The sequence below is a fragment of the Brassica napus genome, chromosome A7 (genome assembly GCF_020379485.1).
Source record: "Brassica napus cultivar Da-Ae chromosome A7, Da-Ae, whole genome shotgun sequence".
NCBI lineage: Eukaryota > Viridiplantae > Streptophyta > Magnoliopsida > Brassicales > Brassicaceae > Brassica > Brassica napus.
The window spans coordinates 27,126,471-27,152,888 of record NC_063440.1 but is presented as its reverse complement, the minus strand read 5'-3'; the positions used below and the strand labels follow the sequence as shown (position 1 = coordinate 27,152,888).

Below are 26,418 nucleotides of genomic sequence, written 5' to 3'. Positions count from 1 at the left end.
ATTTTTTGTAAAAAGTTTAAAACGTTTGTTAAGTTTTTAATTAAAAAAATTAAACTTTTAAATTTTAACATTTTTAAAACATTTTTTCCCTTTTATTAAACTTTTTTAAAACTCAATTAAATAGTGTTTAATGTGTTTAATTTTCTCGCTACCGTTGAATCTTACGTTCATATTAATTTCTACCGTAAGATTCAACAGTAGCTATATTTATCAATAATGAAATAAAACAAATACTATAAGTCGATAACATAGCTAGCGAAAATGAACACTTTACCTTTTATACTAATTTTCTTAAGAGTTGAAAAGAAGACCAAAACGGAAAAATATGTGAGTACTGAGTAGTATAAATAAATACATACCTAAGCTTTTCCATAATCTCCTCATAACTAAATCTAATTAACAAAAAAAAAACAGAGTCGCCTTTGACTTTCCAAAAACAGAGCATTTTGCCTCGCTGTTTGCGGATAAAAAGTATCAAACTCAAGTTTAATTTCTTATAAAATACGGTACAAAATCTTTAATTTCAGTGGGATTAAAGATATAAATATTGCAAGTTTCAGTGGGATTAAAGATATAAATATTGCAAGTATCCTTGAGGGATTAAAGATATAAATATTGCAAAATGTTTAGATACAATCCAAGTATCCTTGAGGGAAAAAGAAAATTGAGATTTACTTTTGTTCATTGAACAATGAAAGAGTCTTGCTATTTTTTAAAGGAATTAAAATGATTTTTCATTGCCATGCAAATACTAGTTTTTACTTTTTAGGTGTCTATGTATATGTATGGTACAATGGTCCCTAAATTTGGAAAATAATACTAGTAATTGCTTCTCTTTAGTCAACCGAAATTAACGGTGTAACCGGTTGCGCCAAAAGGAAAAAAAAATGGTTGGTCAAACGTCAGCGCCTGTCGACTGTCAAGATCATTAATGCCCAAGGATTACGCAAATGTAACTCTTTGTTTTTAAAAATAATTATAACTGTACTACATTAAGATGATGAATTAAACCGTTACTGCTTCAGGATAGTCAAATCTCCTAAACACATCGGTTTTAACGCATTTAAGTTACTAGTATAACATATTTTAAATTTTTAATATGAACGTAAGTCTATAACATAGCGAAAATGAAGAGTAACACTTTACATTATATACTAATTTTCTTAAGAGTTGAAAAGAAGACCAAAACGGAAAAATATGTGAGTACTGAGTAGTATAAATACATACCTAAGCTTTTCCATAATCTCCTCACAACTAAATCTAATTAACAAAAAAAAAAAAACAGAGTCGTCTTTGACTTTCCAAAAACAGAGCATTTTGCCTCGCTCTTTGCGGATCTGAAAATGGCGATTCCTGTGATTGATTTCTCCAAGATCAACGGCGAAGAAAGGGAGAAGACACTCTCCGACATCGCTAGAGCTTGCGAAGAATGGGGTTTCTTCCAGGTTCGTATCTTTAACCCAAAAAAAACAGAGCTTTAATATATCACTCTGTTCTTATAAGCTTCCTCTGTTCTCTGTGTAGCTGGTGAACCATGGGATCCCACTGGAGCTTCTCAACAAAGTGAAGAAGCTGAGCTCAGACTGCTACAAAACAGAGAGAGAAGAAGCGTTCAAGACCTCAACACCCGTGAAGCTACTCAACGAACTGCTTCACAAAAACTCTGGAGAGAAGCTCGAAAGCGTTGACTGGGAAGATGTCTTCACTCTCCTAGACCATAACCAAAACGAATGGCCATCCAACACCTCTGGCCTCAAGTAAACAAACACTTTAAAACATTTAAATCAAATCAAATTCGATTCAAAGGTTGTAACTTTATGTGCTCTGTTTTTTATATTCAAAGGTTGTAACTTTATATGCTCTGTTTTTTCAGAGAGGCGATGTTGGAGTACAGAGGAGAAGTGAGGAAGCTAGCGAGCAAGATGATGGAAGTGATGGACGGAACTTGGGTTTGCCTAAAGGCTACATAAAGAAAGCTTTTAACGAAGGGATGGAAGAAGATGGAGAAGAGACGGCTTTCTTTGGAACCAAAGTCAGCCATTACCCGCCTTGTCCTCATCCTGAGCTCGTGAACGGTCTTAGAGCTCATACGGATGCAGGAGGTGTGGTTTTGCTGTTCCAAGACGATGAGTACGATGGTCTTCAGGTGTTGAAAGATGGAGAGTGGATCGATGTTCAGCCGGTGCATAACGCTATTGTTATCAACATTGGTGATCAGATTGAGGTTCTTAGCAACGGAAGGTATATAACATTAGACCGGTTTGGTTTATTTGAAGTTAAAACCGGTTTAGATGAAAATGGGTTTGGGTTTTTGGTAGGTATAAGAGTGCATGGCATAGGGTGTTGGCGAGGGAGGAAGGAAACAGGAGGTCCATTGCTTCGTTTTACAATCCGTCGTACAAGGCGGCCATTGGGCCAGCGGCGGTGTCGGAGGAAGGAAGTGAGAAGAAGTATCCAAAGTTTGTGTTTGGAGATTATATGGATATCTATGCAAACCAGAAGTTTATGCCTAAGGAGCCTCGTTTTCTTGCTGTAAAGTCTCTCTAAATGTTGTTTTCGACAGTTATTTCACTGTTTTATTTGATCAAATGTCAAATTTAATAATTGATAATTTGGCATCTTTTCTTCTGCCTTTGTATTTTGTTTTTCATGTGATGTATGAATCTCTGCCGTGACTTGTGTTTGAATACAAGTGTGTGCACTCTCTTTTCTTCTGCCTTTGTAACTGTGTCAGTCTACATATGATTCATCACTTTTTAATGCAGCTAAGTCGCTGTTTCTGTAATGGATATTTGTCTTTGCAACGTTACAAAATAAATGATGAATGTTGTCGTCTTCTCTCTATTTTCACACACAACCTCACTCTCATCTCTTTTATGTTAAGCTGCTTCGTGTTCTAACTCTATCGATAAGCATCTGCCTTCCTGAAAGATCTTCCTCGTAACCAACAACCTGCAACAATCACAGAGAGATTACCACTGTTTGGCCTTGTACACCACAATCACAAGAGTACTAAGAGCTAACCGATTCCGAATCAAATATATAATTAAAGTGTTAACACGGAAGGTTTTTAGGTGCAGTTTCATTTTTAATCCAGAACTGGGATTAGAAACCTGACTATATATTATCCCAGACTTGATTGCAAGGTATTTTGCAGAGTAAAGAGTTATAACCTGAGACTCTGTCTGCGTCTCACTAAAGTTTCCGTAAGTGCCTGGAGTTACATCTCCTCGAGGATTGCCTGCATCGTCATTCTCCTGGACCCTGAAAACACACATCAGAGTTTAATTGAACATTAATTCTATATAAGCAACATTTATATGTGAAACAGTCTAGTCTCTCAGATCATTTGCACACCATTTAGTCTGTTTACACTCTCTTAATATTCGTACTGTCATGCTTAAGGTATACTATACAGAAATAATAAGTACTAGCTATGAACTTAGGATTAGAGAAAAACGAAAAAAGATTTAGGGGTACATGAATCAGGCAATGCTTATCTAAACACTAAGAATAATTGTGTCCCTAATTCTTTAAAATCCATGGCATTTGGGGTTGATTCCAGAAATATCTGCAAAATGCAGATTTGCAATTGATGAATATATAAGGCTACCTGTTTATCCAGTGTCTAGACAGGCCAGTCACAGAATGATTCCCGCTGTTGTATTGTTCACTAGCTGAAAAAAGCTGTTGTATCATATCATTAAGGAGTCGAACTATTCCAAATATTAATAAATTCAATGAGCACACAAATAAGGATACATTTTTCTCTGAAATCCTTCCACTCCCAGGAGAGTTCTGATCTTGAATCTAAACAGAAACCAGAGGTGAATAATGAGAAAATTTAACTTGGATTAAATAACTGAAGAAAACAAAGTTAACTAGTACTCACTTTACTTGTCTGCTCCAACAGATCCTCAATAGTATCAGCCACATCTGGAACTACACGACCACTTGCTACGTTATTTCCAAAACCAATGCCATCTCCAGATTTTAAAGGGCGAGCAAAGTTACTTGAACTTTCATCCATAGGAAACGCATCATTTTCTTGACCATCTCGCAAAAGTTTTGCCTTCTTAGACGGAAAACTCTGTTCCCTTCCAGTTTCTCCAAGTCTGTTGTTTACCTCACTTTTACCGCAGCCATTTTTCCCAGCAAAACTTTGAGATTTTACCCTATCTTCAGAGTGGCTTCCAAGCAGAGACTCAGTCTCCCTTGACGCCACTGGCACAGACTGTGTATGAAATTGACTTGCCAAGCCGATCCCTGCTTCCCGGTCTTGAGTGCTCATTTCCTTTGGATGATAGTTATCTGGACAAACAACTTGATTCTACACACAAAAACAAACAAGACTATTCCGTTAGATTCTAACGATCCGATGTGATAGAAACAATTTTAAAAACATAGGCTCACCTGTTTAACACATTCATACACCCAGTCAGATGTCACGGGAACTATTCCCCACTTGGAAGCTGCGTCATACTTAGGTCCGTGAGCAAATTTGCATAGCAAGTGAGTCACTTTCTTGGTTTGTCTTATCACAAATTTTGCTCCAAGAACAAAACATAAATTCTTAAGGAGTAATCTTTCCTTCTCTTCATAATGGGATACACAAAAGCGAAGGCTTTCAAATCCAGGCAAAGGAGTCTGGCAGGGAAGAGGCGAATAGAGGATATGGCTACTAATATCAAATAAACAACCATCCTACATCACCAAGAAAAAAGCCAGAAAAATAAAGCTTGATAAGGATAAAACGCAAGTATAACGGTACAAAACAGTTACAACGGAAAGCTAATGTAGATATAGAAGGGTTAAAGAAATGATGGTATACAGTTAGAGACAGTACTCCATAGCATAGATAGTATAACCAGTAGATAACAGATGAGCAGTAAGAAGAATGATACCTCTAAACAAGATCGAACCCAGTGACTCGAGACATAAGTAGTTTGGGTAGTCCCAGCAGCACTCCTGAACATACCATGGCATTCAATAGTAAAATCTGTGTTCTTCATAAAAGAATCATTTACCACCTCTCCCCCTCCTTGATTCACCCATTCCACGATTTCGGGTCGCTGCAGAATAAGATGATACATAAATCAATCGACCTCAGAGATGGAGTCTCAGAAAAGAAGAAACCAGTGCAAGACAAGGAAAGCTTAATCTTCTAACAACCACTTACCGTATTTTGAGGAAACGAATCTGAGAAACAAAATATCTTCCCCTTAAATACTGATGACTTTCTTTCTTGCTTGCTCTGACCACTGGATTCACATTGAATTTTCTGTTCGTTGCTTTTAATAGTTGTAACGGAACTAAGTGTTTCTTTTTTCTTGGGTGATACTATTTTTCTTTCCACGTGAATCTCATCTTTCCTGCCAACGTCCAGCACTGCTTCTTTATTCTTTCCCCGCAAAGTTGCTGCTTCATCTGAGATACTGATACTCCTTGAAGGGGAATCATATGCCATGGTCTGAGGAAAAGTTTTACCCTTTTCCATACCCGGCATTCCTGCACGAGATCCTTTCGACAAGCATTCAGAATCTGTGACAGAAAACGTGTCAGTTAGAGAAGTGTAATACAATGCATTGACATGTCTTGATGCATCTTGAATAGATGGAATGTGTCCGAGATAATTGAAAAAAAAATAGTGAAAGGAGCCAACAACAGACCTCTTGGAAGAATAAGGTTGTGAGCAGTATATACTTTATGAACGGGAATTTCTTTTTTCTCACGATCACAATCTTCAAGCCAATTGGGTGTAACTACATGAACGACACCAGAAGCTGCAACACTTCTAGCCTCCTTTTTCTCACTGTAAATGAGTATTCTATGTAAAGATCATCATAATGTTACAGAAATTTAATCAAAGCAACAAGAGACAAAAAGGAAGAAAAAAAATCATAAAGCAACAAAATTTTACTGAAGAAAAAAAATCATAAAGCAACAAAATTTTACTTTGGCAGTGAGAAGATTGAGATTACCTCTCAGAAGGAGTTCCAACAACAATATGCGTCATTCTTTCGCTAAGCATCATATACCGTGATCCACCACCTCTTCGGACCAACTTAACAAGCCTACGCATTTCAGAAGCTTCAAAACCAAGCAAGAAAATTTTACAATCTGACAAGTACAGGTCATTGTCTTCAGTTACTGAATCCTTGGCGGTACAACCATCAATATTTTGCTCTTGCGGCTCTGTAGTTGGGTCTTTACTTGGTTCTTTAACATGGCTACTGGGATTCATAGATGTGGAAAGACGATTTTGTGAGGCACATGGTTCTATATCTGACTCTCTAGACTGAGCATAAGAAGCACATGAGTCTTCCGCGACCGCAGTCGAATGCGACAGTGACACTGGACATTCAGGAAATTTTTCTTGATTATCATGGTTTCCTAAGCCTCTCACCCCTCTACTCGAGGATATGGAACCCAGAACAGGATACAGCTCTTCATTGAGACAAACTGCACATAACAGGGTGACATATGATACCAGTTATGGAATGAACATGTTAGCTTATTGAGAACCGATATACTGATCAGATTATAAAGGGTGCAGAATCACCAAATGTCACCTTTTCTAGCAATGGACTGCTCAAACCATTTCCGCGTAACAATTTGAATGTGACCCCATTTCCGAGCAACTTTGTATTTGTCACCTTCAGCAGCGTATGCAATGTCAAGGACTCAATTTTCATTTAAGTTCAAACTACAAAATCTATAAACAAAAATTTTCCACAAGTATTTAAGCAATGCATCTACACTTCAACCATGCAAATGTTGTAGTCACATATCTTCAAACTTCAGAGTACCCGAGTATCAGACCAATGATTAGCAAATTTATGAGCACAACTAAATGCACCCAGAAAATATGACCTACGATTAGGAAATCTCAAATTTTGATTCAAAGGATATATCAGCGATCAGATGTGTACACGCCTTTGTTAGCTCCCCAGAGTACCTCCCTCCATTTTCTGAAATAAGCTTCTCCATTCCCTTACGGTGGTCTGATAATAAATTACTGATTAACTATCAACAAAGAACCTGATTCGCACATGTTGAACAAGCCAGTTTTCTAACCTGCTGGAATTTTTGTGACACAGATCCTCAATCCAGAAAAAGGAGGAATCTTATATGGTTCCTGCGGAACCACACGGTGCTCATTCCAACACTGATGTAACCAACTCAGTGCAACAACTGGTTTCTTCTGAACATACAGGGCCCACTGCAAGTTAACAAAGAATAAAGTATCTTTAGCTGCCACGATGAAACAAGAGTAGCTGGTTTTGAACAGCTTCCTTGAGAACCTCATCGGTTCACTCTGCTTCAGGATATAGTAGATACGATAAGCCAACAGAGGCAAAAGATTGATCCAAAACAATTTCTGTAAAAAGGCGAGTTGTTTCACTAGAGGCCTTCATTAGAGGTGCATACTGCATAATAAATATTTCCTCCCGCTCGAAAGCCTCTCTTCTAACGAAATCACTATGTACTGCTGGAAAATTTAATATACATCCTAGTGCTTATTTGAGTGAATCTAAATGAGCAGAGAGATATACTTACAGTTTATCTAACATAATTGATTAATCTTTTGAGATGCATGAAGAAAAACAGCAGTGTTGAAAATGTTCATAAAGCAAAAAATTAAACCGGTAGCCTATGATGATAATCTACAGATGTGTGAAGTGAACCTCTTTAGAAGGTAAAAAGAATAATAATGGCAATATTTGAGCAAAATACCTTGTACTTAGCAGCCAAGACATTCTTCACAATGACGAAGTTGACATCTGAAGAAGTTCTGGAAACCAAAACTCCCCCCATGGAAGTAACTAGCTTCTCGATCTTGACCTTAAGAATATTTGCAATCAACCAGTTAGAGGGAGATGAGTCCTAGCCAGTAACTAGAAAATATTTCTCTAAGAATATATTAATTTTGGTAATCTCCATGCTTCTTAGTTGCCATCATAGTGTAAACAGACAGCTCCATTGACAACAGGTTACCTAAAGTTGAAACTCACAACCATTCCCATGGACACTATATAAAAAAGGGAATAATAGATCCTAATAAATTACAAAGGATATCAATTATACTAACAGAAAGAAGAAGAACCTTTTCATCTATCAGAAAACCAGAAGCAAGAACCTTAAGACCATCCATGGCTAAACAACAAGTGAATCCCCCTTGTGGCAGGGGTCTACCCTCTTTCGCGCAGGAGAGAGCACATTGCGGACCTGCATCACAGTAAACATAACCACCTCTTAACGACATTGACGAACACAGAGTCAAGCGAGAAGAGAAGTAAGCAAAATCTCATCTCACCTATCAAGTTACAACCCTTAGCTTTAAGATCCTCGAACTTCTCCTGCAAAATCCCCCAAAACGAAGTTAAGAGCAGATTTTTTTCTCGGAATGTATAGGCAAATTGCAAGTGAGAAAAAATTAAAATGCGCACGTGCTGGGGAGAAGCGATGACGTGGAAGTCGGAGGGGCCGTTGCGGGAGGGATCGCAGCAGAGGAAGATTTCGGCGCCGTTAAGCTTGAAGGTGTCGAGAAGTGTGTCGAAGACTTCAGGTGGCACCAGGTTCCGAGACATGAACACGTTTGCCCCTTTGAACAGTTGCGTCGCCGTCTTCATCTCCGCCGGAAACCTAAACGGCGCGATTATCTCTCCCGTATCTCCGATTCTGTAATAGCAATGGAGAATTATAACCCTAGAATCGGCGGATGATGGTGGATTCTCCAGGCGCCGAATAGTCTTTCGCCGGATTCGATCGATCGATCGAGAGAGAGAGGCGCGAGAGAGGCGCGAGAGAGACGCGGGAATGTTCACTGGTCAGTGAGCTTCATTTCACATTTCAATTTGTTTTTGGGCTTTTATTGTTTGGTCAGGCCCATAATTACACTCAATTGGGCCAACGACAGACATAAAGATAAAGATTGTGGGTAAATAATTTGCCGCAATTACATTTTTGTCCTTGGAACTTCAAATGCTACAAAAGACAAGGCTAGAGCGAAGCTTTGACTACAAAAAAAAAAAACTTAAAACAGAAACTAGGCCGTACTACTTAACTAGGCAGGTTCAGGTCCAGTGGAGCCTGTGGACGTATCTGCTGCTTCACTGTGGGTATGTGAGATTCTTCTGCACTCTTTTCTTTCTTTCTTTTGGTTGCCTTTGCTTCTCCTGAAGGGTCGCTAGAGCTTGAGCTTCCTTTCAGTTTCTCATGCTTCTGCTTTGACTTGTCCACTGCAGGTTGAGTCTGGACTAAGGACGTGGTGGTTGCGCTTGGGACAACACCTGTTGTTTTATCTCCAACACCTGAAGCCTTGTCGGGACAAGCTGTACTCTCTGATTTTTGTACCAACTGTGTCTGTTTCTTCTTCATCTTCCCTTGATCCTTCAATAAGAAAATGGACTGATGAATGATCACACTGCGAGAGATCATGGAAACTAAGTTGAGAATTTTTTTTAAAAAAAATACCATCTCCTTCCCAAGATTTGCGTGCAATGCTCTCCGCCTTTCTTTTGCCCGGCAAATGGCACGCTTGATCCCATGATTGTCCATTAATCTGTTTGGCCAGAGTTCAGCTAACTGAAGCATGAATAAATCACAAAAGAAAAATCATTTTACGAAGATTTGATAACCAATCTTGAAATTTAGGCAAGGTATAGTCTAGTGAGTTTTGAATGAACATGGAAAAGCCAAAAGATAAGGAACTTACATTTGCGTAAAGCTTTCTGATCTGTGGACCTGAATCTTCATCCAATCCCTAGTATCACCAAAAACAGAGCACATACTACGTTCAAACTTTCAATTATGGGTCTAATAAAGTGAAAAGCATTGTTATGTAAGGTTGCCAAAATGGAAAATCTTTATTACATCAACAAAGATGTCATATAGATCACACAATTTGTCCTCCAGCGCCTCATCCATGACAAACTTCTTCTTCGTAGACGGAGGAGGATTTTCAAAATCGTCTGATGTTCCAGCTTCTTGATTGGTTGCCTGTGAGAAAAGAACCAAAGTACATATGTTAAACACCGGATAAGAAATCCATTTTGAAAATCAGATCAGTGAAACTAGTAGAGTAGAACAGAGGAGAGAGAACCTGGGGTTCCATCAACGGAACTTGTGTTTTTAACGTTTCAATAACTTCATTCTTGATACTTTGAAATCTAGTATCATTTTCTCGTTTTGCAGAGTCGCCGGAATCGATCATGATTTTCAAGTTCCTCTGTAACAATAAAGCATATTATTAGATAACCCTCAGAGCTTTAGCTCCTTCTCTAATAAAGCATGTCTTGTTAACTCTTTCTGAAAAGGGAGAGCTTTAGCCTGGAACTTCAGAAATTTTCAATAACAAGTATCGGTATACATGGGATAGAGGTTACCTTTAACGATCTAACTTGTATTAGATGACCAACTATGCTCATGAGACGATTAATTAACTCTCCTGATAAATTCCCTTGGCTCGCTTGCTTCAAGAATACAAAATTTCTAGTCTTTTAACACATCTGGGAGATTTTAATTTTTTTTTTAAAGGACAAGAAGGAGAGCTTGGTTACCGCAATCCTAGCAACTTTAGCAAGCTTCAATTTTACGTCTCCTGGCAATCTCCTCTTCACTACTTGGGAAGAGGTATCAGCATCTTGATTATCCGTAGCAGTAGGAGGCCTTGCTGCAATAATTTGGACAAGTTGTTTGCTTAAATGGTATTTAAATTGCCATACATGTAGAGAACAAGTGCTCGAACAGTTGAAACTCACATTCAGCGACAACCTTCTCCAATTCCCTGAAGGCTTTCTCAAGTGTCGAGGTTTTAGGTTTCACGTTAGAACCGCCTTTCTTCTGAATACAGAGAGAGGGGTTATTGCAGGATTATAAACAGAAGTTAAGTATGCGAGAAAAAGGAATGTAAGCGAATATTAGCCAGGAAGATAAACCCAGAGTCGAGATGAAAAATAGAGCAGCAAAATAGACAGAAACAACGTTGAATGGATGTCAGCTTCATAGCGTGACACATATATACCATCTAGTATATTTACTGCTAATATCTTCGCAATGACAGATCATTTTACAACCTCAGAGCTCAGAGAATCATCATTCTTGGGGGTGTTAAAGATGAAAGACCCCAAATTCATGCTTCCTTCGGATTCTAGACCAGCTAAAATGAGGACTCGTATATGCTTAACATAGCTGGAAAATACTTACAGTTATTTGATTAGACTGTCTGCTTACTGTTGCATTGTCCTGGTCATGCATCCCATTGTTTTCTTTCTGACGTGCTACTGTTGATTTTTCCAAAACAATTGGCCGAGATTTTCCTGGCACGGAATTAGATTGCTGATGAGCACTTTTGCTGCACTTCAGATGAAGAGCGCCAGAAGATCCAGCTGCCTTTGACTTCGGACTTGTGGTGTTCCTTGGCTGATGATTCGCTTTATCACTATGCTTCACATTTTCTAAAGACAAGGAGTCATTGCCACTTTGCACTTTCAAAGGAGAAACCGAATCCTGTACTGTCTTTGTATCATTGGACTTTTTCTTTGGACAGAGCCCAGAAGCAGCTGATTGATCCTGGACTTTCACAATATACAATCAATCGTCTGGACTAGAACTCTTAAGGATTCAAAAGTAACTTTTAAGTAATGGTACTACCTTTCCCCCAACCGTCTTAGCAATCTTGGCTTGTTTACTGGATACATCAACAACATCGCCGCAAGGTTTTGCCGACTCTTTCCTTTTCCTTTTCTTTGGTTGTTTGTTCGATGTTGTTGTTGTTAACGGTGCACTGTTGTAGAAAGGAAACACGATTTAGATAATAAATGGAAGATAGTATATTTATAGAGGAGCAACTGGAAACCTGAATCCTATCGATAACCTACGTGATGTGATAAAATGCAATAATAATAAGAGGACAAGAAACTTACATCCGTTCTAACTCTCCTTTATTAACAAAAAATCCATCATGTTTAATTGCCGAATCATCAACTTCAAAATACTCATCCTACAATACAACAAAAACAAATTATGAAAACCTTAGATATAAAGATACACTTCGATCACACAAAAAAAAAAACATACGAAGGATATCTATACTAACCAATTCAACGTCATCGATAAATGAATCTTCAGTGTCATACTCGTCATCGTCAGGAGCACCATCTAACTCTTCCCCATCACTACTATCTCTCCCCTGAAAATTTATTCACCGAAAGTAAATAAGCATACAACATTCAGAAATTTGTGAAAGAACCAGCCCATAGCACCCATCTAACTTGTAAAAAAACATGGAAACACACCATGTAAAGCCTCTCGATCTTCTCTATAACGGCGTTAAAACGATTAGAATGAGGTTGGTCGACCGTCTCACCTTCTACTGGTACCCCCTGCATTGGAATATATATATATATATCAATAAAGCATTCGAAACATAACTTGAAAGAGCTTACTGCATATATCAATCATACATTTACACTAATCTGAACAAAATTCATCCTTTCTAGATCAAAAGCATACTCACTCGTAACTAGCAATTCACAATCACTAATAATTTCTCTTAGTCTCAATCATTAGCTTATTGAAACCCTAGAATCAACCCCAATGCGAAGAACAACGAATTGAAACCACAATTCCTCAATTCCACTTCACCAAAAACCTTCCCCGAAACCAATAAGGCAACATCTATACACTAACCGGAGCAATCCGAGACTCGAGATTAGGGTTAGCATTAGGAGGCGGCGCGTCAATCGCCGAAGCCGACGAGAAATCGCCTTTGCTAGCTTCCTTCATAAGCTTCTTCCACGAAACGTAAGTCGTCTCTCCTTGCCGAAGCTCCACCTTGAGCAATCTCCGATCGCCGGCGGTCAATAGCTTCGCCGAGGGCTTCGAAGATTCGCCGGAAGCTGAACCGCCGTCGGTTGCGGCCTTGGTTTCCCCCATGGGTGATCGGGTCGGGTCGGGTCGGAGTTGGACTCTGTGGAGACCCGGATCGGAGATGAGGAGATGAATCAAGGAGCGGAGATTGTGGGGAGAGTTTTTTTTTTGGAGGTGTGAGATTAGAAACTGAGAGGAGGAGTTTTGTTAGAACGTTGCGCGGGATACACCCAGCAATGACGCTTTGCTTTTCTTTTCTTTTTTCCTGTTAGAAAAAAAAAAACTTGTGTTGTTGAGGGCTTTGTGGTCAATTGGCTATACCTCGTGATTTGTGAGTTTCTCGATGATGGGCCGGTCTTTATTCGAATGGGATGAGTAATATGGGCCTTGATGACAACAAAAAGTGTTGCTTAAGAATATTGTATATTTTTTTACAAATTTTCGAATTTTTATGCATTTTTATTAATTTTTTTTTTAAAAACTGACATATATGTAAAATCAACCGATCGCCTAAAAACATATTTGAAGGTCTGTTATGATAAAAAAATATCACTAGTAAGTGTTTAAAGTACTAGTAAGTGAAGTGTTTCAAATGTGATTTTCCCTATCAATAAATATCGACAAATCAGATTGAAAATCAAACAATATATAAATTAAATATAATAAAATATATAAATAAATTTAATTACTAATATTTTCTTATGTGCTTGGAAAATCTAAAGAAGACACTTTTCTTGACATTATCTCATAAATATTGTACGACATATTGTTTGTTATTGGAATATCATGTAAACTGCATGAGACGAAGTCAAAATCCACATTGACCAAGAAAAATCAACTTTACGTCCATTAGAAATTGAACCCATGACATCTGAGTTTAGGCCGTCCTCCAACTATCACTATTTGCCTACTTGTTTATATAGTTATGAATATGATGTTTATAGATATAACTATAAAATACTGGTATATAAGGCGTATGTATGGCTGGTTTATTAGTAGCAAGACAAGTTAGATTTGGTAGTTATATTTCCATCACGTTTGTTTATACATCTTGGGTACAAATGTTATACGTCTTGCAGACCATGTAGTTGCATCTTCAACAATGAGAACGCAAATCAATCGCCATTTTTGTATGAGTTGTCAGGTAACGAGAGTCTAGGATTGTAAACATGTTCCCTCTTTATTGGTGGAGGTAAGTAAAAGTCTTCTCAAGTTTTTAATAACTTTAAAAGAAAAAAGACTTGTTTATAAAGATTCCGAGGGTTATGATATGATTGCTAGTGGGTATATGTACAATAGTAGAATTTAATAAGTACGTAGGTTTGGTAGACTCGAATGATTTGTGACACTACGATATGATCGCCATTTGCACTTTTATAGCATTATGGAAAAGACACATAAAAAACATTATAGGAACGACTAAACAAAACATATCAAATTGAAACCGGCAATTAGAAGAAAAGGGCAAATAAAAATATCTTACAGTTTGTGCGTCTTTGATTACCACCACTTGGGACCATACTCAACACGGACACGCCCATAGATCTGAATAATTTTTTTTTTGGTGCAACCGATCTGAATATCTTAAAAACAAACTGGCATTTTGGAAAATATTCATGTAAAAGTTTTTAACTTCTTAAACTGTAAATACTTTTAAAAAGAACACGCATGAAGACCAAAAAAAAAGAATAGAACATAAATTATTTGAATCCAATAACAGAAATGCGTATTTGTCAACAATCATTTTCACAGGAATCATTGAAATTAGAATAACAGAAAGTCTTCGAGTCCAGTAGGGAGGTACATTTGTAGGATTTAAATCGTAAAAATTATATTAATCATGTAGATTTATGGAGAACGAATTTTATAAGAGTAATTATAAAAGAGTAATTGTCAATAATAACATATTTTGAGTTTTTGTTTCAAAAATAGCGCTAGAAGTAAAAAATCACAAAAATGACATTCATTAAAAGGTAAAATATTCTCAATACCCTTGATTTTGTTTATTTAATTTTAAATGGTAAAATATCTCTAATACCATTGGTTTAAAATTAAATAAATAAAAACAAATAAAATAAAAATAAATAAAAAAAGATTTTTTTACAGTTTCAGATTATATGTTTTCAGATTTGAATTTTTTTATATTTTTTGTTTTGAAATATTTTTTCGAATTTTTTTTATTTTTTAACTTTTTTTTATAACTCAAAAATACTTTTTGAGACTGTTTTTTAATTTTTAATTTTTAGTATTTATTTTTTATTTTATAAAATTTTAAACTATAATTCCAAAACTTTATCCCTTAACTCTAAACCTTAAAGTTTGGATTAATTAACCCAATGGATATAAGTGTATATTTACATTTTTAATAAAACTTATTTTTGTGAATTTAAGCTTTGAATGCTAGTTTGAGAATAAAAAATTGGTTTGATGCTATCTTAGTTTTTTTCTCATTATAAAAAGTAATCATTTCAAAAATTAACTCAAAAACACCAATTTAAGAAAAAAATCTGCTATCCAAAGGTCCAAATAGCAGCAAATTAACAAAAAAGATTAAATAAGAAAAGAGAGAAAAAAAATCAAAAAATCGAAAAGCTCTCATAAAAATAAAAAAATAAAAACTGACGGCTTCGCGTTTGTCTCTTCCCCTCTCTACTTCCGATTCCATCGCAAATCGTCTCCGCCTCTCTCTCTCTCTCTCTCTCTCTCTAGGGTTTTCTCAGCTCCTCGTTTCCCCAGGCTTACCTTCGTCGTCATTCGCCTAATCTCTACCTCCGATTCATGAGGTTAGGGTTTCGCTTTCCGTCTATCTCTTCCAATTTTTCAATTATTTATTGTTATCCATTCAAATCAGGATAGAATCAGAGGCTATTGTATTGTGTTTTTGGCTTTTCGTTGACCTTCAATATCTAGATCACGTTTCATACGGGAGGGTGGATTCGCTTTACAATCTGCATAGAGTTTTGTCTTTGATGTGTTTTGGTAAAACGCTGCGTTTTGTTTTCAGGTGACATTAACGATGGATTGCAAGGAGAACGGTGTTAGTGACCCTTCCGGGGATGAAAATCTTACCTCTGCTGCGATGGACATCAATGGAAGTTTATCTGAGAAGGCTGGAGAAGATATAGAGTCAATCACTAGTTTGGAGACTCCACAGGCTGCATCAGTTACAAACCCTGCGATGGAGGAGGACCAGAGGGAGTGCTTTCTAGAGGCTGAGCAAATGGGGGAGGGAAAACTTGAGGAAAACACTGATGCTGTTTGTTGCGTTGCTGATGAAAGTCAGAAACCTGGAGTGGTTTCGGATGAAGCTGCTGAGCAAGGTCAAGGATCGGTTTCTGATGCCACTGTGCTTGGTGGTGGCACAGTATTGCCCATAGGGGTCAGTGAAGCAGGTACTGAATCGGTTTTTCTAAATGATGCACCTGAAAAGGTTGAGTCTTTGGAAAGTGAAAAAGATATAGAGAATGATGAAGCTGGAAGTGATGGTGAAGGCAAGGAAGGAAATAACGAACCATCGAGTGATGATGTTTCTCTCATTCGGAGTTGTCCCTTTCCAGATTCAGCATTGGATTCTGGGGGTTTGGGTTGCAGTGAGACAGAGAATGATGTGAAGTCTTCAAGTGATACTGATGGCAATATCCCTCTCGTGGTATCTCCTTCGTTAGCTATCACGGAAATGTTAAGTAATAGTGATGGTGGTCTGCGTTCATGTGATCTTGATTACATCGTAGACAAAGAGACGATCGATCCAGATTTGAGGTTGGTACATGAGGATGAGCTGCATACTGATCTTTCTGAGAAGAATGAAACACTGCTAAAGAACCATGTGGGGAATTCATCAAGTGAAAGTGATGTGGCTGGTATGAATGATGATGTGGCTGCTGATCCGAGAGCGCAAAGTTTCAGTCGGACGTCACTCATAGAGGAAAATACCTCCGGTGTAGAAGCCAACGCCCCTATTACCGACCCTTCTTTGGTGAGGAGTTTTCCGTTGAAGTTTGGTAATGGAGGCATTGGTGCTCGTAATCCTGAAAACGCAGTGGAGTCGATCAGGATAGTAGATGGCAATGGCAGAATAGGTGGCGAAGTTGCTTCTGCATCTGGGACTAGCGAGTCTTCACCTCGAAGGAGGTCCCGAGTCGGTAAACAGGGTAATCTGTCGCAGACCAATCTGGGTGCTCCTCTTCCGAGAAAATCCTCTAGAAAGAAACAATCAGAAAGAAATTTGGACTCAATTTTTAACTGTTCGAAGCAGAAGAGGAGCTCTGTTTCAAAACCAGACCGTTCTTCTCAGTGGGGATTGCCATGTAGGACCGCTGAAATCTTCTTACAGAGCAATAATATTCCTTATGGTAGACCTCCGCATCACGAAACAAAGCAACCTCAGAACAGTCCTAAAAATGGAGAGCATAATACCCAAGCATCAAGTGGCTCTTGCCTTCGTTTGAAAGTTAAATTTGGTAAGTCAGGTGGCCAAAAACCTTTGAACATTACAGTCTCTAAGGTCAGTGGCAACTCTTTGCCTGCTGGTGGTTTTGTTAAGGCCGGAAAGGGTTTAGAGTTTCCAGGGCCTGCAGATATTGTCGAGGATAAACTCCAGATTGTGGAAACTAGAGAGCAGTTAAAAGAGAAAAACAATTCCTTGGAGAAACTTTCATGTAGGCTGTTATCTGATTCTATTACGGATGAGAAAAAGAACCAAGACGCTGGGGGGTTATGTAGGAAGCTAGGTGGTGATGTTTTAGATGAGGGTACACACCTTTCCTCTAGTATGGTGGTTGAAGAGGGCGAGAGGGCCAATGGAACCCGGCCCCTGGACTCTGAAACTTCACCAGATTCAGAAGTTATCAACTCTGTGCAAAAGGATTTGCCTCATGGTTTTTCCAGCACTGCCGAAGACCTGGTCAACACGAGCAGAGGATTAGAAAAACAGGATGAATTGCTTGCTTCAGTATCTCCTTTGGAAAATGGTTCACATCTAATTCCCAACGCCAAAAAAAGTAAAAATCCTAAGCCAAAAGGTAATGGAACAAGAAAAGGGAAATCCAAGTCCAAGTCTGCCAAAGGCGGGAGAAAAAATGAATCTCAAGCGGCGTTAGAGCAACACAGCTTTATAAATAGGAGTGCTGGAAGTGATGATAGTAAAGATCATGAAGTAGGAAGAGTGGTTTCTAATGAAACAACAGGTACGCCCTTTTGATTAGCTCTAAGTTCGTTGTCTATGCCCCTCTTACACTATTTTATGTTCACCTGATGAGCATCCCAATGTTTTTCCTTTCTTTATGAAGCTTCCACTCTTTTTGAATACACAAATGATTAAGTTGCATATTATGTGAACTCGTGTAATAGGTGCTCTTTTGGACGCTAATATTGGAAAACCCAGTGCCGTTAATGGCGCCATATGGCAAGATGGTATTCATGGGGAAGCGGTCATGGACCTTACTATTGAGGATAGCTCTCCCACAGAGAGTGCTTGGGTTCGATGCGATGATTGTTTTAAATGGCGACGAATACCTGCTTCTGTGGTAGAGTCAATTGACGAGAGCTCGAGATGGTATGTATGCATATGAACTTGTTTTGATAAAAATCCTAGATGAAAAGTGTGTTGCATATGATGGTTAATCTTGTTGTGGTTTACAAGTTTGTGTAAACTTCTGTGCTTGTCGCGTTTGCATCAAACCTTTTATCAAAATTTCCATTGTGCTTGATAGGTTTTACTTGATATTTTTACAACTTAAGATTGAGTGTCAAATGTTTACATTTAGATTTAGTGTCCCTAGCTTTTTATGATTCCATAATTGCTACTTCGCTCATCTATTGATTTGTTGTAATCTTTCTCGATATCTAATGTGAATTCTCTTGTTTGAAGGATCTGTATGAACAACTCAGATAAAGATTTTGCTCATTGCTCAATCTCTCAAGAGATGTCAAATGAAGAAATTAATGACCAGTTGGGCATAGGACAGGATGAAGCAGATGCATATGACTATGAGGCGGCTAAAAGGGGGAAAGACAAGGAACAGAAGAGCAAACGTTTGCCAGGTGCTTATAGTTCAGTATTAGTGTACAATAGGAAACTATCATATGATTTTTTTATGTATTCAGTTCTTGATTATGTTTTTCTTACCCGCAATATGCAGTTAACAAAAAGGCGTGCTTCAGGGCCATAAAAACAAACCAGTTTCTTCATCGTAACCGTAAAAATCAAACAATAGACGAGGTTAATTTTCTTGAATTTTTTAAGTTATGTTAGTAATGATTTAGTAGAAATGTGTTTCCGCTGTCAGTGTTGGCCTTTTCTAGAGCTATTACTTAGTTATCATGTTTCCTTCTATTTTGGACAGATAATGGTTTGTCACTGCAAACCACCACCTGATGGTAGACTGGGTTGTGGAGAAGAATGTCTGAATAGAATGCTTAACATTGAATGTCTCCATGGTACATGCCCTGCTGGCGATCTATGCTCAAATCAGCAGGTAATGTTGTCTAGTTTGCAAGAAAAAGCGTTACATTCAGAGTCATGTTATATCTTTCTGAAATCTTTTCCCATATTTCTGCAGTTTCAAAAACGGAAGTACGTTAAGTTTGAGAGATTCCAATCGGGTAAGAAGGGTTATGGCCTGAGATTGCTTGAGGATGTACGTGAGGGACAATTCCTTATTGAATACGTTGGAGAGGTATGCTTCTGATGATCGTTGTAGATGGGCTTTTGTCAGCCTACAGTATTTTTCCGTATATGTGCTTTTTCTTAAACACGTATACCGTGAGATAGCTAATAGATATGGATCATTTCCTTGTGTAACAGGTGCTTGATATGCAATCTTATGAGTCTCGTCAGAAGGATTATGCTTCCATGGGTCAGAAACATTTCTATTTCATGACACTGAATGGGAATGAGGTAAACGTTCATACTTCTGCTGGTTGCGCTTGTTATAATTGTATCTATGTTGCATCTTGCAATAACTTTGTTAATGCAGGTAATTGATGCTGGTGCAAAGGGAAATTTAGGGCGTTTCATTAACCATAGTTGTGAACCAAACTGCCGTACGGAAAAGGTGACTATTATGCCTTCTTTGCGGTATCACGAATGGTTCTAAACTCACTGATAAAAATCTGAATTGGAAACTTCTTCTTTAGCTTGTCTGCCTCGTTGTTAATTTATGTGTATGTTTTTCATTTTTTGTATTTAATAAATGCTGTTGCAGTGGATGGTGAATGGTGAAATTTGCGTTGGAATATTCTCCATGAAAGACCTTAAGAAGGTAGGCTCTCTCACACTTTACGTCTGTTCTGTGATATTGAATTCCAGTACAAACTGTATAGTCAAAAGGTCAACTATTTTTAAAGTATGTTTGATGAAAACACTATGGTGTTGCGACCTTTTCAAAGTGAACACAGTAATTAACATGCTAACATAAATACAAACGCCAAATCCAAAAAGAATCAAGGTCTGACTATAATAATAACAACAATAATGATTTTTTTTTTAATCTGTATGTTGCATTGCAGGGTCAGGAGTTGACATTTGACTACAACTATGTGAGGGTTTTTGGTGCCGCTGCCAAAAAGTGTTACTGTGGATCATCACATTGCCGAGGTTACATTGGGGGAGATCCTTTGAACGGTGATGTAGTTGTTCAAAGTGATTCAGATGAAGAGTATCCCGAACTTGTGATCCTTGATGATGACGAAAGTGGGGAAGGAATCTTAGATGCAACGTCTAAGATCTTCATGGATGGTGCTGACATGCAAATGCCGCAGAACTCTACAAAGGTTGATGATTCCAAGGACCTTGCTTCCCAATCGCCTAGCTTGGTATCTGTAAAACTTCCAGAGAGCGAGGTTCTTCCATCTTTTCAACCGACCGAAGCATCCAAGGAACTTTCGACAGACATGCCTGTCATTGATGTCCAGCAGGAGGTTCTTGAAAAGAAGACTAAAGGCGCATCTCCCGCGTCCAAGTCTATCAGCAGACTGTCCTCGGATGGTGCAAATGCTGATAAAACAGTAAAGCATGGATCTGGTGAAGATGTAAAGATACTTTCACGACCCCGCCCTCGTACTAAAACTTCGCGTTCATCAGGGTCCAGCAAGCAAGCTCTTCCTGGTGTTAACAAAGCACAGACTACACCAGTCAAAAAGTTGCAACAGCAGCCCATCAAATCTAAAGGATCAGAGGAAGTTTCTCCCAGCGGGCGTATTGAAACATGTACGGTACTTGTATTAGACGTAAATTGTTAATAGTACCAAAAACATTCTGCCATACTCGCTAATAACACCACCAAATTTGCAGTTGAAGGGAAACTGAACGAGTTACTAGATGCTGGGGGAGGGATTAGCAAGCGGAGGGTAAGTTACATAGCATTACTTTTCTACTATAATTAGTTATGCTTTAAGGCTAAAACATCATCTTCGCTCCTTTCTAAGGGTCCATTATCCAGCAACAGTACGTTGCATATCTAAGTTCCTTTTCCTTTTTTTTTAAACAAACAGGATTCAGCAAAGGGCTACTTGAAACTTCTGCTTCTCACTGCTGCTTCCAGGGGCAATGCCAATGAAGGAATTCAAAGGTCTCCAAGCATTTAACCTGCTTATCTTAATTCATATTATAGATTTATTACATTCTGCATCTGTTGCCTGAATTTCTTTTTTTTTTTTGTGCAACCATTGCAGCAATCGAGATCTTTCAATGATTCTTGATGCCCTTTTGAAGACAAAGTCACGAACTGTTTTGGTGGACGTAATCAACAAGAATGGTACGTCTAGCTTCTTTTAGTATGGTACCTAGGCCTGTCCTTTTCCTTTATTGTATGAATTAACCTCCAAACACATCCAGGTCTGCAAATGTTACACAATATCATGAAACAATACCGGAGGGATTTTAAAAAGACCCCAATACTCCGAAAACTTTTGAAGGTACATCCCTTGTTACCTGTTGCTTCTGTTTATATACTGGTCAGAACACACTCGGCACTTTTTAGTTAAGTGATAATACCAACCCAAAGGCAGTTCTTTCATCTTAGCCACTGTGAAATATTCATTAAATATGGTATGAAATGACTGTGCAAAGTGAATAAATACCAAAGAGTTTTAAGATTTTCTAGCTAATACATTCTTAAATTCTAGGTTGCTTACAATCAATATCACTTGCATTGCTTCAGGTATTAGAGTATCTTGCTACAAGGGATATTCTTGCACTGGAGCATATAGTCAGACCACCTCCTTATGCAGGGATGGAAAGGTTCGTAAATTTTAATCAAGGATATGTCGCCTGTGTCTCTTTTTTTCTTCTACTTAAATAATTTTATGACATTTCATGTTTATCTCTGTGCAGCTTCAAGCAGTCTATTCTAACACTCACCGAGCATGATGACAAACAGGTACCTAGCGTCCCATATACCTCTTATGAATTCTACTGAATCATGAACTCTTGAGCACCATAGATATTTCATCTTTATCTATTTGTTATACCTTCTAGTTTCTAATTGGTTTCATGTGTATATGCCTGCAGGTGCATCAAATTGCGAGGAACTTCCGAGACAGATTTATCCCTAAGCATTTAAGAAAACCTTGGCGCATCGACAGAGAAGAGAGATCGGAGTCTAGAAGATCACCTATAAACAGCAGATTCAGATCATCACAAGAACCTAGATACGATCATCATTCGCCAAGACGTGCAGAACCGTTTTCCTCAAGGGCTGCAACTCCCGAAACACCTTCTGTATCTGACGGGTGCATACAACCTACTTCCTCCAGCCTTCCCGAGACAAATGGACGCAAGCGTAAAAGCAGATGGGACCAGCCGTCTACTTCAAAAGAGCAACGAACCATGACAGATGTCCAAGACGACCTTCCACCCGGGTTCTCATCGCCTTGCACGGATGCGCCTAACGCAGTCACCGCACAGCCACAAGCAAAGTTCCTCTCTCGGTTAACAGTCTCCTATGGGATCCCGCTTAGCATCGTTCATCAGTGTGGTTCACCCTGCAAAGACGACCCTAATAGCTGGTCCGTTGCTCCTGGGGTGCCGTTCGCACCGTTTCCACCTCTACCACCTGTTACTCACGGTGAGTTTTTCGCTAATAAGGGAAACGGAACAGTCTCGGCCTCTCCAAAGCGGAAGAGAGAGTTTTCGTCTGATATAGGAACAAGTTACTTTCGGCAACAGAAACAGAACGTTCCTCCATGGATACGATACAACGGGTGGGAGAAAACAGCAAACAGCTCCATACCTGAGGCATCTAACTGTAGAGAAGAAGATCAACAATCAAGAAAATCTTGAATTTAGAGAGAGAAGTACACATTCCATGAAAGTTAAAACAATGCAGCTCTTGATGAGAATTACAGTAAAGTCCTCTTCAGGGGAATCATGTGCTTTTCTTCCCCCTTTTGGTATATTCTAAATTCTTTTGTTTAATGACTTAAAAGCCAGAAAAAAAAAACTTCATTTTATGAGTAAAAGTTATATTTCAATCACATTCTTTATTCACATTACAAACTTCTTAATAAATAAGCATTCTTGGTACAAACTTTTCTCAACTTTACAATGTTATGTAAAAAATGAACATTCAAAGTGGGAAAACACTTAAAAACATGACAAAGAAAAACCAAAATATTTTTTAACAATTCAATATTTTCTTAGCAAGCTTCTGACTCTAACAAACATCCAAGTCTTCAAAAGCGTTGCATACTTTCTCCACCCATTAAAGTACCTTCCAATAACCTTCTTGTAGCTCGGTCTACTCCTCACAACCACCCAATACTCAGCAAGATTCCTCCTGCTACTTATATACTCCTCTTCCAAATCCAACAGCGATAGCCTAGCTAACACAGGCACCAGCATCACATCAGCCATGCTAAACTCATTCCCCGCCACATAACTAGTCCCCTCTAGCTTAGTCTCAACCTCATCTAGAAGCCTGAGCAAATGGTCTTTGCTTCTCCTCAGGGCTTCAGGGTCTTTTAGTTTGTCCTCTGTGTCGTAAGCCTCCCTTAGCTTCCTGTGGTAAGCACTAGCCAAGTCCGGAGACTCGGCCATCCGTGCAATCATAACCATCCTCAAGAACTTGGAAACATAGAGGCGACGGTTATCAGGAATGTGAGCAAGTGTGAAAAGCTTGGAGTCCCATTCTCTAATCTTCCGCATCCATTCAAGTACTTCTCTACCAAAAGTAGCGTCCTCTACACCAGATGAAACCTCAGCTATTCTCTCCAAGTACCTAAACAAAATTTAATTAACTTTTAATTACTATTTTACCATAAAGAGTTTTTTTTTTGTTGATAAACCCTATCGGCCCGATCATCTGTTACGATTAAACCACTTGGGCTTCGGCAAGCCCAAGTGATGATAATTTAGTACCAGAGGGAATCGAACCAAAGACTGATGTGGGTACACACCAAGCCCCAGGAGATTACTACTAGGCTACCACCACTTGGTTAATAGTTATTATTTAACAATGGTGAGAAAGTGTAGCCATACTCTATGATCTCGATAGTGTCCAAAATGATGTGAGAACCGTTTCTGAAAACGGGAAGCTTGGCGTTGGGATTCATCCTGAAGAAGGAAGAGTCCATGTGCTTGCCTGTGATGGGATTCACATGGTACGATGTGTAATCAATGCCTTTCTCTTCCAAAGCTAGTCTCACTCTTTGGCTGTCTAACGAGTATGGATGATGATATAACTGCATTGCTTCAGACCCAAGACCAAAAATATTGTCCAAAAGCTGCATCATCAAAGACAATAAAACACATTCAAATCCAAACCTAAACCCAAACTGTCCTATTATACAAATAGACAGATTTAAATTATATTTAAGAAATTAAAAAAGTAATTCAAACCGACCAAAAAAAATTAATCAACTGCTAAACACTTACACAAATTAAAACACCAAATTAACATTACACGAGACTCCTATATTGAAGGTATCGAATCAAAACACACGAGGGTTGATACAGAACAGGGCTTAGATTGAGAAGCAAACAAAGACGAGAAGACAGGTTCTTACCAAACAAAAGGAGAAGACTTTCAAGAACAAGAACTGAATCAAAGTAAAACCCTTTCGTGGTTTCTCGAATTGAGGGGAGGATTCTCCTTTTTAAAGTTTTGTCCTTTTTCTCTTGTAAAGGGGAGAGACAGAAGTACTATACAGCTAAGATTTCCTCTGAATTAATTTCCGGAAAGTGCGAGTATCTAATTCTCCAACTGCTTGCTTACGCGTTAACGTGTACTCGCTCTCTCATGTTGCCACGTGCTATGTGCGTACTGCTTCTAGTCAACCTTCCTGAGTCAATAGCGCATTTAATATGGTTTAACCAGGCGAAGTCCGTTAAGGGTGTATCTGTCTTTTTTGGTATTCTGCCAACTTCTTCCTCATTTTTCTTTATCAACCTGAATTATTTGTTCTATTATTGCATCTATATTACTCTACTTTTTCTCATTATTTGAAAAGGGAATGAAAAATAGACAATTTTAAAAATATTTTCTGACTGAAGAAACTCTTTAATCTGGTAGCTCAGCAGCTGCTCGCAAGTTTAATGGTGAACGAAACACTCTTTCTCATGGGCCGAAAGATTGTCGAGATATAGTTTTTTGGTGAGATATTGAATATGGCCCAATTTTAGTCAAATTATAAGCCCATATGGCCCAGCGATTTATAAAATGTATAGTGGAAACTATTGTTATAAATATTAGCAGGTAAATTAAAAATATTATGTTAACATGTATCTAAATTAGCAACGATGTGTATTAATCTTTTACGATTATTTTGTGTACTAGTCACTCCTTCCGTACAAATTAATCGACGGTTCTTCACAGTCAACTATTGCGACCTTTAAACCGGAATTGTTGCTATTTTAACGGATGCTCTCAAATTTCTTGCTTATACCGTACCTCTACTCATCGAGTTTTTACTGCTCGTCAGAACCAGGATCTCATCGTCTACAGAAGCATTAGCGATGAGTTGTCGGCTAGTTCTACGCATGAATTCGCTATCGTCTCTATCTCGAGTCAGATTTTTGTCTGTGTCGCCTCCTCTCCACATCCCACTGCAATGTGACCTAAACTCAGCATCTCCCAACCCTGTCAACTGTTATCTTTTATAGGTTGTACCGTTAATGATTTTGTATGGTCTTATTCCGGCAGTATCTCTGCACCTCACTGCAACGTCGAAAGATCCAGTCATCTTCAGAGACAGTTTTCAGCTGCTCTCGATTCAGCGTCAAATTCGACTTCATCGCATTTGAGTATTACAAGTGAAGCTTCTTCACGGGTCTCTTCTCTTCTCAACCATCTCTATTTTTTTTTTGTTATGTTTTGTTTATTCTTGCATTTCAGCTTACCGTCGAGTTATGTAATTGCCCATCGAAATTTTAGTGTTAAAAAAAAAATACCCAATCGACTACGCACGAATATATAACGAGTGTGAGTATACTATTCACGTGCATGGACCAATAAAACACACAAACCTCTAAAATAGAAAGGGACAATGTATAAGCACCAAAATGTTGACACGTAAATAGCCACAAAAATTTCAAAGGTCTCATTC

General features: G+C 38.4%; 4 protein-coding genes and 1 pseudogene across 8 annotated transcripts; 2 read left to right on the top strand and 3 right to left on the bottom strand.

Annotated features, from left to right (window-relative positions):
- Positions 1 to 987: 987 nt before the first annotated feature.
- On the top strand, positions 988 to 2,837 carry LOC106354616 (annotated as a pseudogene).
- LOC106354613 (DNA topoisomerase 2-binding protein 1-A) lies at positions 2,700 to 8,811 on the bottom strand. Of its 4 annotated transcripts, none has more exons than XM_048736335.1 (17): positions 8,451 to 8,811; positions 8,318 to 8,360; positions 8,108 to 8,229; positions 7,738 to 7,845; positions 7,078 to 7,222; positions 6,913 to 7,004; positions 6,573 to 6,666; positions 5,982 to 6,462; positions 5,670 to 5,827; positions 5,180 to 5,541; positions 4,905 to 5,072; positions 4,414 to 4,704; positions 3,893 to 4,330; positions 3,763 to 3,810; positions 3,614 to 3,687; positions 3,174 to 3,264; positions 2,703 to 2,952 (listed from the first exon to the last, which is right to left on the bottom strand). In XM_048736335.1, the coding sequence occupies exons 1-17, from the start codon at positions 8,631 to 8,633 to the stop codon at positions 2,875 to 2,877; spliced, it is 2,976 nt and encodes a 991-aa protein (XP_048592292.1). In that variant the 5' UTR covers positions 8,634 to 8,811; the 3' UTR covers positions 2,703 to 2,874. The 4 variants fall into 4 exon arrangements, with proteins under 4 accessions (XP_048592290.1, XP_048592292.1, XP_048592291.1 ...); XM_048736336.1 differs by having other exon boundaries at positions 2,706 to 2,952; positions 5,670 to 5,812; XM_048736333.1 differs by having other exon boundaries at positions 2,700 to 2,952; positions 3,614 to 3,810.
- A 104-nt stretch (positions 8,812 to 8,915) lies between these two features.
- Positions 8,916 to 13,148, bottom strand: LOC106354614 (ubinuclein-2-like). Of its 2 annotated transcripts, none has more exons than XM_048736338.1 (14): positions 12,694 to 13,148; positions 12,300 to 12,386; positions 12,101 to 12,193; positions 11,928 to 12,004; positions 11,656 to 11,788; positions 11,209 to 11,574; positions 10,764 to 10,842; positions 10,563 to 10,675; positions 10,389 to 10,475; positions 10,106 to 10,231; positions 9,877 to 10,002; positions 9,719 to 9,766; positions 9,478 to 9,588; positions 8,916 to 9,393 (listed from the first exon to the last, which is right to left on the bottom strand). In XM_048736338.1, the coding sequence occupies exons 1-14, from the start codon at positions 12,937 to 12,939 to the stop codon at positions 9,064 to 9,066; spliced, it is 2,022 nt and encodes a 673-aa protein (XP_048592295.1). In that variant the 5' UTR covers positions 12,940 to 13,148; the 3' UTR covers positions 8,916 to 9,063. The 2 variants fall into 2 exon arrangements, with proteins under 2 accessions (XP_048592295.1, XP_048592294.1); XM_048736337.1 differs by having other exon boundaries at positions 10,764 to 10,845; positions 12,694 to 13,146.
- Positions 13,149 to 15,423: 2,275 nt separating this feature from the next.
- On the top strand, positions 15,424 to 23,349 carry LOC106354617 (histone-lysine N-methyltransferase ASHH2). Its single transcript, XM_048736332.1, is given in 19 exon segments — positions 15,424 to 15,656; positions 15,878 to 18,059; positions 18,223 to 18,427; positions 18,743 to 18,915; positions 19,014 to 19,093; positions 19,218 to 19,349; positions 19,434 to 19,550; positions 19,679 to 19,771; positions 19,851 to 19,928; positions 20,079 to 20,135; positions 20,383 to 21,082; positions 21,167 to 21,222; positions 21,367 to 21,443; positions 21,547 to 21,629; positions 21,710 to 21,789; positions 22,035 to 22,114; positions 22,208 to 22,253; positions 22,385 to 23,107; positions 23,109 to 23,349. Coding segments are annotated over 18 exon segments (5,118 nt in total). The 5' UTR covers positions 15,424 to 15,656; positions 15,878 to 15,889; the 3' UTR covers positions 23,277 to 23,349.
- On the bottom strand, positions 23,339 to 25,073 carry LOC106354618 (glutathione S-transferase TCHQD). Its single transcript, XM_013794599.3, has 3 exons — positions 24,880 to 25,073; positions 24,353 to 24,597; positions 23,339 to 24,092 (listed from the first exon to the last, which is right to left on the bottom strand). Exons 2-3 carry the CDS (start codon positions 24,559 to 24,561, stop codon positions 23,501 to 23,503), a joined length of 801 nt encoding a protein of 266 aa, XP_013650053.2. The 5' UTR covers positions 24,562 to 24,597; positions 24,880 to 25,073; the 3' UTR covers positions 23,339 to 23,500.
- Between the last annotated feature and the right edge of the window lie 1,345 nt (positions 25,074 to 26,418).

Excerpts from the sequence above, each read along its gene's own strand:
- LOC106354614 (XM_048736337.1), bottom strand. The coding sequence starts at position 12,939 with ATGGGGGAAACCAAGGCCGCAACCGACGGCGGTTCAGCTTCCGGCGAA. Across the intron at positions 10,846-11,208 it reads GACAGTCTAATCAAATAACT|AAGAAAGGCGGTTCTAACGT; the intron begins GTAAGTATTTTC and ends CTCTGTATTCAG. Across the intron at positions 9,589-9,718 it reads TCAGAAAGCTTTACGCAAAT|TTAGCTGAACTCTGGCCAAA; the intron begins GTAAGTTCCTTA and ends TTCATGCTTCAG.
- LOC106354618 (XM_013794599.3), bottom strand. The coding sequence starts at position 24,561 with ATGCAGTTATATCATCATCCATACTCGTTAGACAGCCAAAGAGTGAGA. Across the intron at positions 24,093-24,352 it reads GACACTATCGAGATCATAGA|GTACTTGGAGAGAATAGCTG; the intron begins GTATGGCTACAC and ends AATTTTGTTTAG.
- LOC106354613 (XM_048736333.1), bottom strand. The coding sequence starts at position 8,633 with ATGAAGACGGCGACGCAACTGTTCAAAGGGGCAAACGTGTTCATGTCT. Across the intron at positions 3,811-3,892 it reads TGTTGGAGCAGACAAGTAAA|ATTCAAGATCAGAACTCTCC; the intron begins GTGAGTACTAGT and ends GTTTCTGTTTAG. Across the intron at positions 3,265-3,613 it reads TCTAGACACTGGATAAACAG|GGTCCAGGAGAATGACGATG; the intron begins GTAGCCTTATAT and ends GTGTGTTTTCAG.